The 16,783-nt window shown below is 41.2% G+C and overlaps 2 protein-coding genes across 3 annotated transcripts; one reads left to right on the top strand and one right to left on the bottom strand.

Annotated features, from left to right (window-relative positions):
• Positions 1-191: 191 nt before the first annotated feature.
• rrp8 (ribosomal RNA processing 8) lies at positions 192-5,027 on the top strand. The gene is made up of 8 exons (XM_041045673.1): positions 192-345; positions 453-569; positions 1,222-1,483; positions 1,612-2,497; positions 3,245-3,374; positions 3,467-3,573; positions 3,652-3,748; positions 4,278-5,027. The coding sequence occupies exons 2-8, from the start codon at positions 465-467 to the stop codon at positions 4,389-4,391; spliced, it is 1,701 nt and encodes a 566-aa protein (XP_040901607.1). The 5' UTR covers positions 192-345; positions 453-464; the 3' UTR covers positions 4,392-5,027.
• A 9-nt stretch (positions 5,028-5,036) lies between these two features.
• si:ch211-149e23.4 lies at positions 5,037-16,023 on the bottom strand. 2 transcript variants are annotated; one of them, XM_041045671.1, is made up of 14 exons: positions 15,899-16,023; positions 13,441-13,776; positions 12,977-13,285; positions 11,030-11,311; positions 10,792-10,936; positions 9,436-9,605; positions 9,059-9,340; positions 8,614-8,916; positions 8,230-8,517; positions 7,938-8,097; positions 7,134-7,294; positions 6,871-6,946; positions 5,646-5,673; positions 5,037-5,490 (listed from the first exon to the last, which is right to left on the bottom strand). In XM_041045671.1, the coding sequence occupies exons 1-14, from the start codon at positions 15,963-15,965 to the stop codon at positions 5,341-5,343; spliced, it is 2,757 nt and encodes a 918-aa protein (XP_040901605.1). In that variant the 5' UTR covers positions 15,966-16,023; the 3' UTR covers positions 5,037-5,340. The 2 variants fall into 2 exon arrangements, with proteins under 2 accessions (XP_040901605.1, XP_040901606.1); XM_041045672.1 differs by lacking the exon at positions 15,899-16,023 and having other exon boundaries at positions 12,977-13,058; positions 13,177-13,285; positions 13,441-13,580.
• Positions 16,024-16,783: the final 760 nt, after the last annotated feature.

The raw sequence follows: 16,783 nt of genomic DNA, 5'->3' as shown, positions 1-16,783 counted from the left end.
TGTGTGTGTGTGTTTGTCTGCATTAATGTGTCAATAAAATGATGGACAATTCTTCTCAGTGTGTATAACAGCAACTAAACTGGTAATGTTACAATTCACTTATTTGTTCCCAGTGGATAACCATTCAAAACTACATCTCCCACAAATCTCTGGCGTGCTTGCATCATCCACATGCGCCTGTGCTTCTGTTTTGCTTCCTGCACGCACATGAGACGAACCAACGTGGCTTTTGCTTTTTGACAAGAGATCGTTGCAGCTTTTGAATGTAGTTACATGTTTGTTAAATAAAACGTTTGCATGTGAACACCGGCATCAACGCAGCGAGCTGTTTGACAAGTGAAAAGGGTGAGTAACTGCATTAGCACAGTTAACGTGCTGATGGCAAAAAGGAGACACAGGCAGGATTTTCCTGATCCCCACCAGTGATTTACGGACGTGTGTGTTCCTTACAGTCCTCTGAAAACATGTTTAATGAGGATGAAGACTGGAGTGACGGGCAAGACGCTCAAATCCTGAGTAAAACTGTCCCCAAAAACACCCAGAAGGCGAACAACGGCACACACGTTGAGGTACAATAAAGTTCAGTTTGTTTATCTGCTGCAAGCAAGTTGTATTTACATTATGGCTGGGTAATATATCAGCACCATCTGTCATTCAAAAAATGTACTTAAATATCCTGAGTACCGCTGCAACTAATGCTTATTTTCAACACTGTCGATTATTATTTGATTAACTGATTGATTGGTCAGTGGAAATGAAATGGATGATTATTTGTTTGTCAAAATAGTTGCTGGTCATTTTTAATTTTCTTCTTCTTATTAGTATTATTATTATTTTTTAATCGACTAATCTTATAACTGACTAACAGTTTCACCTCTAACCCTGGGTTGCCTAAATTCATGATACCAAGCAGTTCTCCCAGCAAGCAAGTCCCAAGTTCTCCCAGAGTAATGTTTGAGATTCGAGACCAAGTTTTTTTTTAAAATGACTTCTGATCTGGGAGAAATATGTAGAAATCAACTAACCAAGAATTCATGGACATGCATACACATATAAAGTCCATACATAAATCTCCTTGTAAAGTATTAGACTGTATCAGTATTGGGCTGTTTACTGCATATCTTGAAACTTTTTTTTTCTATATTACCCAGCCCAACATCAGCCCACACATTGTTTAGTTAAAAGACTATTTAATTGAACTGATTATATTCCCCTGATCAGTCCAAGGTCGTTGGTAAAAAGAGCCTGCTGCGGACCCTGCAGACACTGGGATCAGTACCAGAGTGGAAGAGCGATGATCACCAGCAGAACAGTGACAGTGAGACAGAAGTGGCTCCGTCACACTCCAAGAAAAAGAAGAAAAGAAGGAAAAAAAGAAAACATGCAGAGACGTCAGAGGAGCAGCAAGAGAATGGAGACTTAGATCAGAGTGTCAAGGAGGAAAAACCTGTGACAAAAAAGAGAAACAAAGGCAACAAATTTAGTGAGTAATTAATCCATGACACAATTATATTTTCACGCACAGCACATTTTGGTTAATAAACACTTAATTGATTCAGAAATAGAACGATGTCCATGTTCGATCTCAATGTGTTTTCTTTCTTTCTAAAGAGGCCTTGAAAGTAAAAGCCAGCCCTGAAGTGGAGACAAAGGATGAAGAAATAACAAAATCTGCAAAGATGAACCTAAACAAAGCAAAGAACACAGAGGGACTCAGCAGAAAACAATGGAAAAACAAAATGAAGAACAAGAGGAGATGTAAAAATAAATACCGCCAGAATAAATCTGAGAAGGAAGAGAATGAAGCAGAATCTGTAGATCAACAAAAGCCAAAGGGAGAAGTAAAAACCGATCCACATAGCAACAACAGCAGCGGAAAAATCACTCAGACAGCAGCCCAGAAAGAGAAAAAGGAGAAAGAACCTAAACCACAGAAAAGGAAAAAGACTGAAGAGGACACTGACACATCCTGTGCATCGGAGAAACAAACACTGAGAGAGGAAAAGCAACTGACTGAAAAAGAGAAAAAAACAAAGGTTGGCAAAGTTGAAAAAGGTGCAACTAAATCTTCAGCTGATGGATATGAACCTGAAGTTGAGATCGCAGATGATCAGCAGAAGTTACCCATGAAAAGACCAAACCCCGAGCTGAGCAAAGAACAGAGTCTGAAAAGAGAGAAGCTGCGGAAAATGCTCCACAGTAAGGAAACAGACCATCAAGAGACTCCTGTCGAGCAGAAAGACGAGCCGACAGTACCAGAAGAAGAGGTGAAACAGGACCGCTCTGCCACCCTCAGGTCCCGCATGGAGCAGCGTTTGGAGTCGGCTCGTTTCCGCTACATTAATGAGGTTTTGTACAGCACATCCAGTGACGAGGCAAAGCAGATGTTCAAACAGGATCCACAGGCCTTCTGGATCTACCACAGAGGATACACTGCACAGGTTCAGAGGTGGCCCGCCAATCCAGTGGACGCCATCATCGCTTACATTCGGCAAAAGTGAGATTTCTTCATCATTGCTGTGGTCCAGCATTTTGCATGTAATATTGCATCTGTGATTTCTTAGGTTTTCCTGAGGAATGTGAAAGTCGAACTACAGTATGCATAACAAAGGAGTCGAAGCTCAAAAATCTATGCACTAAAAAAATTCAAAGGCCAAAGCTTTTTTGGGTGAGAGGTGAAACATTGTCAAGAACCTCAAGCAAGTCCAGTTGTTTTTGTATAGCATTTAGAAATACCATGACCTGGATGAGAGAAGAATTTAGAGAATCTTCAAACACAAAATGCATAGTTACATCCTTAGATTTAGTGTCATCCTTCTCCCAAAGCTATTTAAAGCGTTGTCTCTTTACATCTTCAAGAGAATAAGATATTCTTCACATTTCCTCTTGACACGGGTTATTGTGTTGCTGGTCCAAGGCTCCCATTATATACATCACTTATCGGCTGTAAACAGTAAACACCTTACATTACTCTGCTGAAGACATTTTGACAGCGAGGAGTCATGCAGGAGATAATGCTGCTCTGTGGGTGTTTAATGATGCTTCAGTTTACTGCTCTGAGAAGATGACCTTGTTAGCATCAGCAGTTTGGGAAAAGATGAAATATTGTGCCAAACCCATTAGTTGTTTGTGGTTCTGTGAACTTTAGATCTGCCTAGATTGTAACTTAAGTTTCACTCACAGGTGAAATGTTTCTTTTGGTTTGATTTCCTATGATTGTAAGCACATTTATCATTTGTTTCAGACCATCTTCCCTCGTGGTTGCAGACTTTGGGTGTGGTGACTGTAAAATAGCACGTAGTGTGAAGAACAAAGTGCACAGCTTTGATCTGGCAGCTGCCTGTGAGCTTGTTACAGTGTGTGACATGGCCAACGTGAGTTTGGGCTTTGCAGTTTTTCTGTTTGCTAATTGAAGTACATTTCCTCTGTGATTTTTTATAAAATAAAACACATTCGGTCTGTGCAGGTCCCACTTCGTGACGGCTCTGTGGACATCGCCGTGTTCTGCCTTTCCCTCATGGGGACCAACCTGGCAGATTTTTTAGCAGAGGCCAATCGAGTCTTAAAAATGAGGTAGTAGATACTGATTCGGAAATTTAGTTTTGTACAGACACTACATGACTGTCTAACTGTTTTACACAACTATTGCAGGGGTGTCCTTCAAATAGCTGAGGTGGCGAGTAGATTTGACAACGTGCGGAGCTTCATCACTGCACTGGCAAATCTGGGATTCAAGATGGTTTCCAAGGTGAGGCAACAAACAAAATGACATCAGTTTACAGGGACAAAGACATTATTATATAAATATTATCGAAGTTAGCGCATGTATTCTTACTGCTGTTTTAAAAGAAAATAATGGGCTCATACTCCAATGATGAGAACCGTGATTAAGCAAAGTGATAGTTTGGCATCTGCATTTTACTCACTTGTTTTCAGGTTTACAGTCTTAATTAAACATACAAGAATATTACAAAAAACTGTATTTATTATGAGTATAGGTATCATAATTTCCTTTTAAGAAGTCTGTTTGCTCAAATAGGGAGTCAGTAGCAGGCAGCTTCATCATTTATAGCACTTGCCTGTGGTGCTGTGGGCAGGAAACCTCAGGTAGAGCAGAATATGTAGTAAACTGGTTTTATTCATGTAAACAACTCAGTCTGTACAAGGGTTTAACCAAATGATGGCCAGTAGCTACAGTAAGTCATATGTCATTACATCCACCCAGTGACTGGTCGCAGGTATAGAATTATTGGTGTTTTGTCTCTTTTTTCCTTCAGGACACAGAGAATACTCATTTCTTCTCCTTTGAATTTGTGAAGACCGGAGATGCTCCAGAAAATGTTAAGAAATTTGGACTTCAGTTGAAGCCTTGTGTGTACAAGAAAAGATGAGGAAGTTAAAGAACTTCAAAGTCGTTATGTTTATTTTTCCCACATATTTTCTTTGAATTGGTATAGAAATGGACATTTTTTTAAAGCATCATAAAGTTTTACACTTTCATCTAAGTGTATTGTATTCTTTTGATACATTTTTGTTCACAGATTTCAACATACTTGAATTATGTGCATCATATGCACTTTTCCTGTAATACACATCTGTGATTATGTGCCATCACTGCATACAGGTTCCCTTTCTAAACAGGATCCAGATAAATTGTAAAGGAAGAGAGATGGTAGAGAATTCCTGAGGGAAAATCTGCAAATGAAACTGGAATCTTTGGTGTGATGAGGAAAACCTGATTCAGCTGTGTGCCTAATCATTTGCCACAAGAGGGTGCAACAACACTGCGACCTAAAGTAGGAAGTGAGGCCAGGCTGTCTGCATCTGGATCGTAGACTGTATGAAACGTTATTTATAGAATTACTCTTGTTGTCACAGCAAATGTCCTAATTTAGTCGACCAAAGATATCACAAGGGCAGATAGCGTGTAGGGTCGTAGCCAAGTCTGTCAGTCATCTCTACTGTATCTGGAAACATGTTTGTTGTGGTGCAGTCATATGGTTACAAAATAAACAAAACAGAAAAGTGTGGAAAAAATTATTCGAATGATTTTATTGACAAATACCTGAGAATACAATGTTCATAAAACAAAATTCAAGTAAGATGAAAAAGTGCAAAAGTAATGCATTTCAAATCATTAATGCCAATCAATCAAAACTAAAAACTTCAAGAAGAACTTATGTTTCAGTACATAAACAGTGGATGCTTCCACTTCACAGTCACACAAAAATACAATGAAATCATAAACAGTGCTGCTGTGCCAGTAAGCCTTCATATCTAGGTTGTGCACAATGAAAAGCTAAATGTTGTACACAAAATCCCCGCAAAGCACCTTTATCTTCACACCGTACTCTTCACATCAATGACTATGGAGTAACTGACCAGTTGAGAGTATTCCTTACTGTCCTTTTCTGTCACATCTGGCTTCTTCACCTCAGGAGAGCCGGGCTCCTGCATCAGAGTTGTCAAGGCAGAGAGAGACTCCTGCTTCTGAATTTTAGAGAGTGCATCAGCAAGAGAGAAGGATAGAAGAAAGAGGAACAGGAGTTGTTAATTTTGGTTCCTTATTTTGCTTAGTAACTGGGCAAAACCAGGGAAGTCAAGGTGAATGTGTAAGTATGCATGTTAACATGATTTAAACACACCTTATACTGTGTCCTGCCATGTCTTGTGCTGAAAAACAAAACCAAAAAAGGCTGTATTAATCATCTGAATAGTCCTGTTTAGAATTATTGATTTTTTGAGGAACCTGTAGGGCTGAACACCACCACTAGATGGCACTGTGGCTTAGTCTTGCAAAGTGAGACCGTTTGACTGGACAAGTTGCAGGTGTGAATGCATTATGGGGCAGGAATATCGATGGAGGCAAGTGGGGACCTGAGTCCTCATCACTGATCTCTGATGTCAGAAGCAGCAGCTCGCTTTGTACATTATGACCCAGGTGACATCAACTCAATGAAGACTGCTGTCAAAAAGTGTCCCCAGCACTGGACTGGAGGGTAGGGGTGAGGAGGGCTGACTTCAGTCCCAAAATAGCGTCTCTCCTGGGGAGTCATGTTTTCTTGTGTACACTTGTTGTACGCTGTTTGACTGACCTTCCCAAATTAGCTTGACAGGACCCTCCCACAAGGGATAATGGGACAGAGGCTCTGTCAAGCAATGGCACCTTGACCAAATGTTCTGACCAGAGAGGCAGGCCTACTGAAGTAGCCTTTGAACCACTGTTACGCTGCACAGAGCACCTTTATTCAAGTGAGGCCTGATTTGATCCTGATAAATATTCTTGAGAAAAGTTGAGATTTGGCATTGAACGTGGAAATGTGGAAACTTCTGCAGGCAGAAACCATAAACAGTTTGAGAATCGTGACAGATATCCCACATCAGTCGTAAAAGACGAGTGAGTCACTGATTCTTTCCAGGAGCAATAAGATTAAGAGATGGATTTGTGGATTTTTTTTTTTCATTGATGAATGGCAGCTCAAATTTCATTATACTAATAACTTCCGAAGATGTGGACTTTTTGAACCTGTTACCTTTGCTTTGGCAATGTGGCATTGATGATAAACGGCCAACTAATAGCAGTCTATTGCTAAAAGCCAAGCAGGAAACTGGAAAATAAATCTGTTGTTCACACTGACAGAGGGAACATGTTCTACCTGTCTACAAGCAGGGCTGCGGTGGCAGCAGCACCTGTCTGCATTTGCCACATTGCTTCCTGTTTATGTTACTGGGGTTTTGGTGAGTTGGGTTAACGATCCACACATCCTGTTTGTCTCATATTGTGTGGCATCAGCAGGGTTGCCCTCATTTGCCCGTCAACACATTACCTGCGGAGCTGCAACCTGTCACCTGTGGAGGCATTTAACTCACCAGCACACCCAGAGAGTGACGACGAGGATTAAGACAATGGCCGAGGCCGTAGACATACAGCCTATGGCTGCCAGCGCTGCAAAACACACACACAGACACGGTGCACAAAGCCACAAATATTAGACAAATGACTCATCTCAGCAAACCTCATAGTGAAATTGATCACATACCTCAGCATGATGGTATCATCAGAATTTCCTAAGAAAACATTTTCGATTTGTTTGTTGAATGTTGATGGAACAGACAACATGGCAGACACTTACCAAACAGTTTGTCCTCACTTGTGACCTCCACTTGAATCTTGACTGTGGCCACATGGTGATAGAAGGCTGCTGAGCAGGTATACAGGCCTTCATCCTGCTCTGTGAGCTCTGACTGGAAGACTATTGCAAGCCTTTCCATACGGACAAATGAGCCATCGCTCCTGAAACACAAATGACTTAATTGAATTTGTTTTTAAAGGAAAAGTTTCACATTTTGTGAAAGATGCTTATTTGTTTTGTTGCCAAGAAAGATGCAGAGAAGAGAGGCTGTGCTGTCTGTACGGTTACTGCACCTGGTGGAGAACTGGTCCACATAAAACCCGTAAAACCACAATTTAGACACTTTTTTGTACAGAGGAAACAAGCAAGATGTAATGCATTCATTTTTCAGCATTTTTGAAGGTGCTCAAAGGTGAATTTCCCACCAGTCTTTAAGCTAAGCTAACCATCTCCCGACTGTAGCTTATTTAGCAGAAAAATGCGAGAGAGGTATCGATCTTCTTAGCTAACTCTCATTAAGAAAACAAATGAGCATATTTTCCAAAATGTAAAAATACTCCTTTAAATTCATGTCAGAATTATGCCCTACAACATTACTGTTGTGCAAAGTATTCACACCACCAAAGCTGGTAACTGGTGTTTTAATGATGTGGCTGAGCAGTGTATTATTTCAGGCTGATAATTCTTAATGCTTAACTGTGATAGCCCCTGTAAATGGTGGGAACACTGAATTTTGCCCAGTACACTGTGTGCACAGGTGCTTCCTCATGATGATTGAGGGGTAGATGATAGAGGATACACCACCTCTCACAGTTGAGGTCATACTGTGGCACGTTGCCTTCGACTCGGAGCAGTATTCTCTGGTTGTGATGATTTTCCTGGAGAGCGAGTCTGTGTATGATGGGTTCACCACCGTAGCGGCTTTGCAGAGGAGTCGTGTGGTTCACGACTCTGACATAGATATCTGCGGAGAAGTTAGTCGAATCTTGAAGATGAACCTTGTATCTTTGGGTATCTGAATGCCTTTATGTGAACATACATTTGGAATAACTCAAGTGTACTTGTATTCATATGACTTTATTGATTTTGTACTCACAGTATTTAGGGATATGAAGAGTCCTCTTCTCTGTGATCCCATGTTCAAACTTGTACACACAAGTCAGGTCCTGCCCCTCATGAAGGGCCAAAGGAAACTGATAAGTCAGCCTGGCTTCCATGGTGCGTCCTTCATACTCTGAGTTTGAGTTTGATGTTTGACCTTTGGTGTTTTCAGGAAGAACCCAGGTGAGGTTCGTCCCTACACCCTCCCCTCTGCACTCGCACACGGCCAGCCAGAGATGAGAGTCCCGCTGTCTCACCACTGACACACTCAGCAGTGGGGCTTCTGAAAGAAAACAAGGGGTGGCAGGAAGGATGTGAGCAGCTCTGTGAGGTTGTGTGTGTCATAGAGAGAAATATTTCAAAGAAACAAGTAACGTACTGTGTACAGGAATGTGTATTGTTCTTTCTTCTGATGCCTCCAAGCTCGGGTGCTCCACCATGCAGGTCAAATTCTGACCAGCATACAAAGAGGACGAGAAGAGTACAGAGCTACGGGCTGAAACCAAACCATCAGCCTGGCCTTCAGGCTCTGACAGATAACTGGTGATGTTCTTGTCACTGTTTCCAACACGCCAGGTTATAGCTGCAGCAGGGGTGACACTGTCTGCAGAGCAGTCCACCTTTGTGAACTGTTCACCGTCTTTCCACTCAGTGCTTGAGCTGATGGTGATGTTAGGACGAGCTGCGTGGGAAAGAGAAGTTACTGCAGGAAGTGAGGGGTTTCATTTTAGAAAAAGATCAAATCTATAGTGAGCTTACACGGCCAAATATTTTAAATATGCTACTCAGACAGAATTATCCATCACTTGATTTGTTGAACATACCGCAAAGAGGGAGTGTTATGCTTCTGTTCTCTGGCTCCTCAAATGCTGGGTGATTTATCACACACTCTGCAGTGAGCTCCCAGGGCAAGCAGGCAGGGAGGAGAAAAACTCCCCTGACAGAGTGGCTTCCATTATGAGAAGTGAAATTGGACCAAGACACCCCAGACACACCCTCTGCTAGAAGCCAGGATACGTTGGCTGCAGGAACAGCATCAGCTGCTGAGCACTCAATCACCGTGTGTCCATCTTTAGTCTGCAAATCCACTCGTATGGTGGGAGGAACTGAGAAGAAGGGCACGGAAAGAAGGTCCTACATTAATATCACATATAATCCATGAAATTCATTATGAAAGAAACACTTGCAGAGTGTCACCCACCAGGCTTGAGAATATGGGGTTGAACTGTGATGTTAATCTGCAACATTGCTTTAAGATGGTAATAGGAGAAGACACATTCATACAGGCCAGCATGCTGAAACTCCACAGGACCATGAACTCTGAGGCTACTGCCAACCAGCTCCAACCCCTCGGGTAAGGGCCCATCATCTCTAAAGAGAAACATAAGAAAAAATATATAAAGTGAGAATCAGGCTTAAGTTTAAATGTTTTAACAAAAATATTTCAGGTAAAAATGTAAAATCTCAATTATTTCATTCAGGAAACCTGTCTAAATCTGGTTCCTGCTGTCTATCACTTGTGGTTTGGTGCCACCAAATGTCTTACCACATCCTCCACAGGATATGTATGTTGTTTCAGTCTAAATGCATGTGAGAAAAAAAAAGTAGTATCGATGCCATTTGTTTCTGAAAAAGGAAATGTTTTTTCCACATATTGTTTTTTATTTTTTAAATATTTTCCATCAGAAGAACAAAAACAATGCTGATGACAAAACCAAAAGAAGAAAATAAATTAAAACGCATTTGCAGTCCAGAGGTTGCCAGATGTTACATCAGGCTCTTCTCTACTGTCAACCACGTAGGGAGTGACAAAAATAATGATACTAAGAATAAAATCAATTAAATAAAAGTCAAATATAGATCAAATATTAAATAAAAAAAATATATGAATAACAGCACATCAAAATCATGACATGAGACAAAACATTCTGTCTTTAAGTGATGCTCCAGAGATTTAACGTCTCACTTTGGAAAAGTTCTGGGAATCACAAAAGACAATTTAAAGAATAATGGTCTCAGTCAATGCAGATGTGGCCTTTAGTCCCAAGCATAGGTCAAATTCCAAAATTTCTGGATCCTACACTTCCCATAATGCAACTCCAGAGCACCTTTTCTCATGCCCAACTTTCCCACTTCTACATAGAATTCACATCACAACATCCAAGTCGTAATTATGACAGAGAAAGTGACATTTTTCTGAAAGTTCTGTTTTCTCTGGCCTGCAAAGTGCCTGCAAAAGCAAGCAAATGTGGACGTCTCACATCAGCCAAAACCATTGTTAATGGTAATTAAAAGCTGAAAATTAATAGATGTAACCCTTAACTATTTAACTCTGCAGTTGTCCAATGACAATACTCAGCGCTTACAAGTTTCTTTTCCATCATCATCTGCCCTCCCATATGAAATTTAAAAAAAAAAAAAACATTGTTAGTCTCAAAGACTAAAATAAATAAAAACCTGGATACCTGATAACATCATTGGGTTATTTTTCACACTTGAGTATTATTCTCCGTGACAAGTAAACTGAACTTGTGTTAAATCAATGAATATTTCTTACTTTTCGCATGTAACATCGTAATGTGGCACATTGCCAATGACCTCTAGGCCGATAACGATTTCACTCTGTCCCTCCTGCAGCTCTAAAGATTCATTGCCTTGGAAGTCGTCACTGCTGATTCCTGACAAGTGAACTCCAGACAGATCTGTAGATGAAAAAGAGCATCTGTGTTTTCTGTAACTCCTACCTCATGAGCATCAGCAAAGTTTTTCAAATGTGCAACACTGATAGTACTCACAAAACAACGGCAGTGTTGCGACTCGTGACTCGCTGTGTGTAAATTTGGGGTGGTCAAACACACAGGTGATGTTTCGGCCCTCGTACTCTGTGGCAGGGAGAAAGACTGAGCTTCTTTGCATGTCTGAGTCTGTGTCGTTTTCTCTCTGCAGCTCTTCACCCGTGTTCAAAGCCAAGGAGATGTCAGTGTCAGGTCTCCCTCCAGATGAAATGCACGAGACCACCCAGAAGTCATTTCCTCCTTGTTGTACCATCTCTGTTTTAATGGTCACGTTTGGCTTCGCTGCAGAGCAGGAAGAAAGGCGAGAAGAGTTATTCTTTCACAAGGTCTAATGTTTTTTCCAGCAAATTAAAAAGTCAGATAGCAAGTGAAGGCTCAGGGTGTTTTTGTTAAATAGGAAGCTAGGGCCGGATGAGATGAATGTTAGCTAAACACAGGCCATAAGGGGCTTCTGCTTGGGTTTGTCGGAGTGCTGACTTAGGCTTATCACCTGTCCCATCTGTTGGCTGGGCTGCAGCTGAGAGCAGATGTCTGGCCCAACTGCTGTCCAACCAAAGCTGAGAGAACCACAGACTTTAATACGGGGAATCAGCAGAGATCAGAGTCTATTATCAAATACATAAAAGTTGTGGTGTCATGCAATAGCCAGCCCTCCCTAATGAGTAAGAGAAGTGAGCTAACACCTCATAATAGCTCCGGTGCTGGGGAAGGGTTTGTGTGATTAAAGTGAGTTAAAGTACTTTGGTTTTAAATATTCCATCTGCTAACACCTAAAGTTATGTGTGGATTTAACCACTGCAGTTAGAAAATTACCTTAGCTGCAGTACTTTAGTGGAGTGTGAATGTATCATGGACAAATGAGCTGGCTGGCCTGGCTTATGCCGAATGGGATTGTTATCATGCAGCCTGCTGTATGAACATACACTGTATCTGTGCAGGGATTTGGAAGCTTTGCACTGCCTGAAGTGTGGATGCACACACTAATATAAAAACATATTAGAAAGAAACAGAATACACAGATATAAACAGGAAAAAGAGTGAAAAATGAAGTTTCTAATCAAATGAACAAGTTAACATATCAATTGACAACAAAACTAACGATAAACAACAGCTAACTTGTGCTGAACTTCTTCCAGGGCAAAGCAGCTGATTAGTAATCTGTGGCCAGTAGGGGGCGTTTCAAGAATTTCTTTCTTTCTTTTTTCTGAATGTGTGAATATGATCTTCCTCAGTATGGTGGAATATCGAGAATCTCTAAAGGTTGATTACCAAATTTAAATGGTCCTAACAATGGGTATTTTGTTATTCCATACAAAAAAAATATTTACTTTTGTCTAATATGTGCTATGAAATGCAGAGCCTACATGTGGGGTGGAAAGTGGAACATTACTGGGTCAGTTTTTGAAAAACTGAGGTGACAACAAAACCAAAGTTGTGTCTGTATTTGTATCTGTTCTACCAGCTGTTTCTTGCCAGCCTGGGTGTTTTGTTCTGAAGTTTTTCAGTTTATCATTAATACTTTATGAGGCTGAAGTTTAAATGTGTGAAACTCAACAAGCCTTTGTGTGAGTAAACTGTTTTGTAGGGAAAAAAATGGAGAAATGCAGCCACCAAACTGCATGCCGCACTCTGATATGATGTGATTGTTATTAATTAGTTACTAGGTTGTTGCTGCATCATGGTGCTCCACATGCTCGACACCAGTGAAAGAGTGCGTTCCCACATGAATGCGTTACACTGTGCTTTGTGATTTATGGTCTGTCACTGTATATGTGGAGCAGAGAGAGGCAGTATGAAAAATCAGCTGGAGGCAGTTACTGTTCCCTTTGAGTTCATGCTTACAAAACTGCGACTGGTGATGCAACACAATACTGTATATAACTTCCTAGCAACACAGATGCACAAACACAACAACACTGACACACGCAGCTGTAAGTGTGAGCGTACCATAAGTTTCCACCTTCACTGAGATGAGTTTGGGGTTTGGGAAGGTCGGGTGTTGAACCTGACAGGTCACACTGTCCTCGTCCTGCAGGTGGGTGGGAAAGCGGAGAATGCTGCTTGAGGTGAATGTGCCGTTTGAGTGAGTAGTGTTACTCACACTCACATTGAAGGGGTAATCAGGGGGAGGAAGGCCATTGACCAACCAGCTGATCTGAGGTATGGGTCTGCCACCGACGGCAGAGCATGACACAGACTGGTAGTGAGTGCCGTTTATGGTCTCTGCATTCACGAAGAGCTGTATATCAGGCCGAGCTGTGAATTAACAAGCAAACATGTCATCCATGCAGGTGTTTCTTGGGTCAGAGATGGAATCATCATCTATGAGTTGAATTAAAGTCAGAGTGGTTGTGCAGCATTTATGATCTTTTAGACTTTAATCTTTTAGAGACATAATTGGCTTGGCTTACCTACTACAGTGACAAATGTGCTGTCACAAAAATACTCCTCTTCTGACTCAAACTCACAGATGTATTCTCCTTCTACCTCCACACTGGGCACCGTCATCTTAACTGTGAGGTTGGTAAGAGAGTCTGGCTCTGAGAAGCCATTGCGGTTAAATGGCACACCATTTGAAAATCCCGCCAGTCCCTTTGATTTTGTTTGTTTAGAGTTAGTTTTTTGGCGTTTCCACTCGGCGCTCTGGATCTCACTTTTCCCCAGATACCTACATCTCAGGTACAAGTCTTCTCCCAGGACTGCCGTGGTGTTGTGCGTGATCTCAATAATCAGCTCTTCATCCAGACCTGAGACACAGAACAACACAGAGTTCAGTGGCCTAATAATGAAAGGTCATAAGTTCACCTGAACAGTTTTGAAAATGCAAACACAAGCAAAGCAGAAATGTCTTGAGGGGAGAAAATGTGATTGTTTCTTGCTCCTGAGAGGACAGACAGCAGGCTGATAGATGTCCATTGTTGTGCCTGTGAAAGAGGTTTCTGCTCATCTCATTGTCCCTCACCAGTTAAGTCAAACTGTGATGGATGAGCCAGACTAACCGGGTCAGTGGTTATGAGGCTCTCAGTCATTTTATCACAATTAGAATGTGCCAATGACTAATCAATATAAACAAGACTAAAAGTCTAAAGCCATGTTAGCAGTGCTCAGCACAGACAAAATGGCAATGCTAACATGTTGTTGTTTTACCGTTTTCACTATCTCAGTTTGGTGTGTAAAAATGCTAACATTAATTAAACAGCTAAATACCTCTAAATGTCCTTAGTTTTACAGGTGATTTGCTCATAAACCTACAGAGGATGAATTTAAGGAAAACAAAAATTGAAAATGTAAAATAAATTAGTATTGTTTTAATGCTCAGGATAGTCAGGTCATAAATAAAGAAAAAGGAATTTGAAGAAGGAAACTGAATATTGAGGGGGGGCAGATTGTTATAGTGAAAAGGTATTTTGAATATTAAAATTGAAAAAGAAAAAAGGAAATTTAAATCAAAGATGTAGTAACCTGCTCAAAAGGCTAATGACAAGAACTGGACTTTGTGGCACACAGTGACTCTCTATAAATGCTGCCTGCCACACCCCCCCCCCCCCCCCCCCCCCCCCCCATTTTAATAGAGAACTTCATTGTGTTAATGTAATGAAAACAGTCCAAAAGTTATGTACTGATCCATATCCAGACACCAGCAACCTCTTCGCTTGAAGAGGCTGAGAAAATTGTGGCTGAGAAATCAGCCACTATTAGGGGGGGGTTTCAGAGGAAAGGACGTTTAATAGAAGCTGACAGGTTTCAGCACTTGCAGACTCGAATGCATACCAAGTCCCCTTCACTCTGCTTCCTCTGCTGACTTCATCAAAGTGCACTTGAGGACACAGTTTGCCCTATCAGCCAGTCGAAGCCAGGAACTTCTATTCAGCTTTATATGCATGATGAGTAAAGTGATGACAACTTTCTGCTAAACTGCTTTATGGATAACTATTGAACATACAGCCAGCTGCTGCAGTCTGAAGTGAACTGTTTGCATCCAGCACTTTAAGTTGAAGTGATGTTGGTCTTACTGTACATCATAGCAAATGGAAACAATGTGGAGAGCCTCCAAAGCCTTTTAAGAAAAAAGGACACAGAGGTAGAGAAATAAATGTGCTTCATCAGTTCACTTATGACTAGTGGGTGCATATTTCATTTGCCCCTGCAGGTTATTGCCAAAATAAATGTCAGCCAAGCATGGAAAAGACACACCTTAAGGATACAGACTAAGTAATAATGGAGTATGTATTCATGCACTGCAACATATTTCTTGAGTCCCACGGGCTTCTTTTTCTCTCCAGACACAGCACCAAGTACAGACACAGAAACTCTTCCTCCACAGATGGGGGATGTGGTAAACAAATAAGAGTGTCAAACGCAAGATAAGGTTAAACTTAAAGAAAACAGACTTTTTCACACGTTTAAACTGTGATCTCCAGCTGGAAATCTCAGTGACTCCGCAAAAAGACTGAACTCAAAACCAAACATCTCTAAATAAAGTGTAGCCTGCAGAGGGTTTTCCCCTTACACAAAGAAAAAGAAAATCTTAACGACCCTCATATATTAACTTTAAAAGGCTGTAAAGGAACTAATGTGGTTTTAGATGACGCCACTGATCAATAACAATAAACTGTCAAAGTGACAATACCAACATGCAACCAGTAAAAAAAAAAAAATGCAGAAATAGTTATTATTTAGTGTGTTCAAGATACATCCAGTATGTGGCTTTATTGCCTGTGTGCATTTATAATTGGACTAATCACTTAGGAAAACCATGGCAGCGCTGTTTAGTGTAAATGCCACAGGTTAAATGAGACCTTAAGGGCCAGTAAAAGAAGCTCATAAACAGCTGACAGTCACAGATGCATTGTAACCCCGCAGACTTACCCAGATTTTCCAAGCAGTGAGCAACATTTAGGACAAGACCCAAAATCAACAGCCCTGAGCATCCCATGATGGTGTCACCAAATGAAATTGAGCTGGATCAACTGACTGTATATCAGGCATAAAGGTATTTAAAGTGTGTGTGTGTGTGTGTGTGAACGTGTATATGTGTGTGTTTTGTGGTTTATGGTTAGAGGTACACACCCTCTACAGCTGACACTGATGTTCATGTGCCTACCACGCATACACCCTCATATTACATGTGCACATGCTCACTCACACACAACACCTATAGCACCCAACCATTTATTTCCTTTGGTTTCTAAAACAATAACTAGCCCTCTGTGCATCGGTCGCTGCAGATATGCATCTCTTTTACATTTCTCACTTCTCAGATGCCCTGAGTCTGTTTTCTCCGAGTCCGAGTCATCAGGCAGGACGTGTCTGTTTGGTTACTCAGTCACCTCATATGGCAGGGCATCTTAGGAAGTGGTAAAGCAACGTATCATTCATACCATCCCGTCCCCGCTGGGGCCCTCAGAGACTGCCCATCTCACTACTGCTCATGCCCTGCAGTTTGGGAAATCACTCATTTCTGGGTATTGTTTTATGGCATAATGCTCCTCTAATTCACTTTGAGGCTGTGTGCATGTGTGTGTGTGTTCATTTGCTGAGCACAACTTGTCACCCTGCAAGGAAAACTGCAAACGGAAACAAATGGAGAAATGCAGCCACCAGAAAGATGTTTTGCAGGGCTCTGCATTGCACAGCAAATCTATGCGAATTTGACATCTTTTATTTCCTGTAAAAGTTGAACAACTTTAGTGTTGAGTCATTCACACCATAGGAGGACGGCAGTGAATGAAGTGACCTGACAAAAAAAAAAGA

The sequence above is a fragment of the Toxotes jaculatrix genome, chromosome 9 (genome assembly GCF_017976425.1).
Source record: "Toxotes jaculatrix isolate fToxJac2 chromosome 9, fToxJac2.pri, whole genome shotgun sequence".
In the NCBI taxonomy this organism is placed as follows: Eukaryota; Metazoa; Chordata; class Actinopteri; family Toxotidae; genus Toxotes; species Toxotes jaculatrix.
The sequence above is the reverse complement of the archived record's forward strand: the minus strand, read 5'-3'. Positions and strand labels throughout refer to the sequence as shown.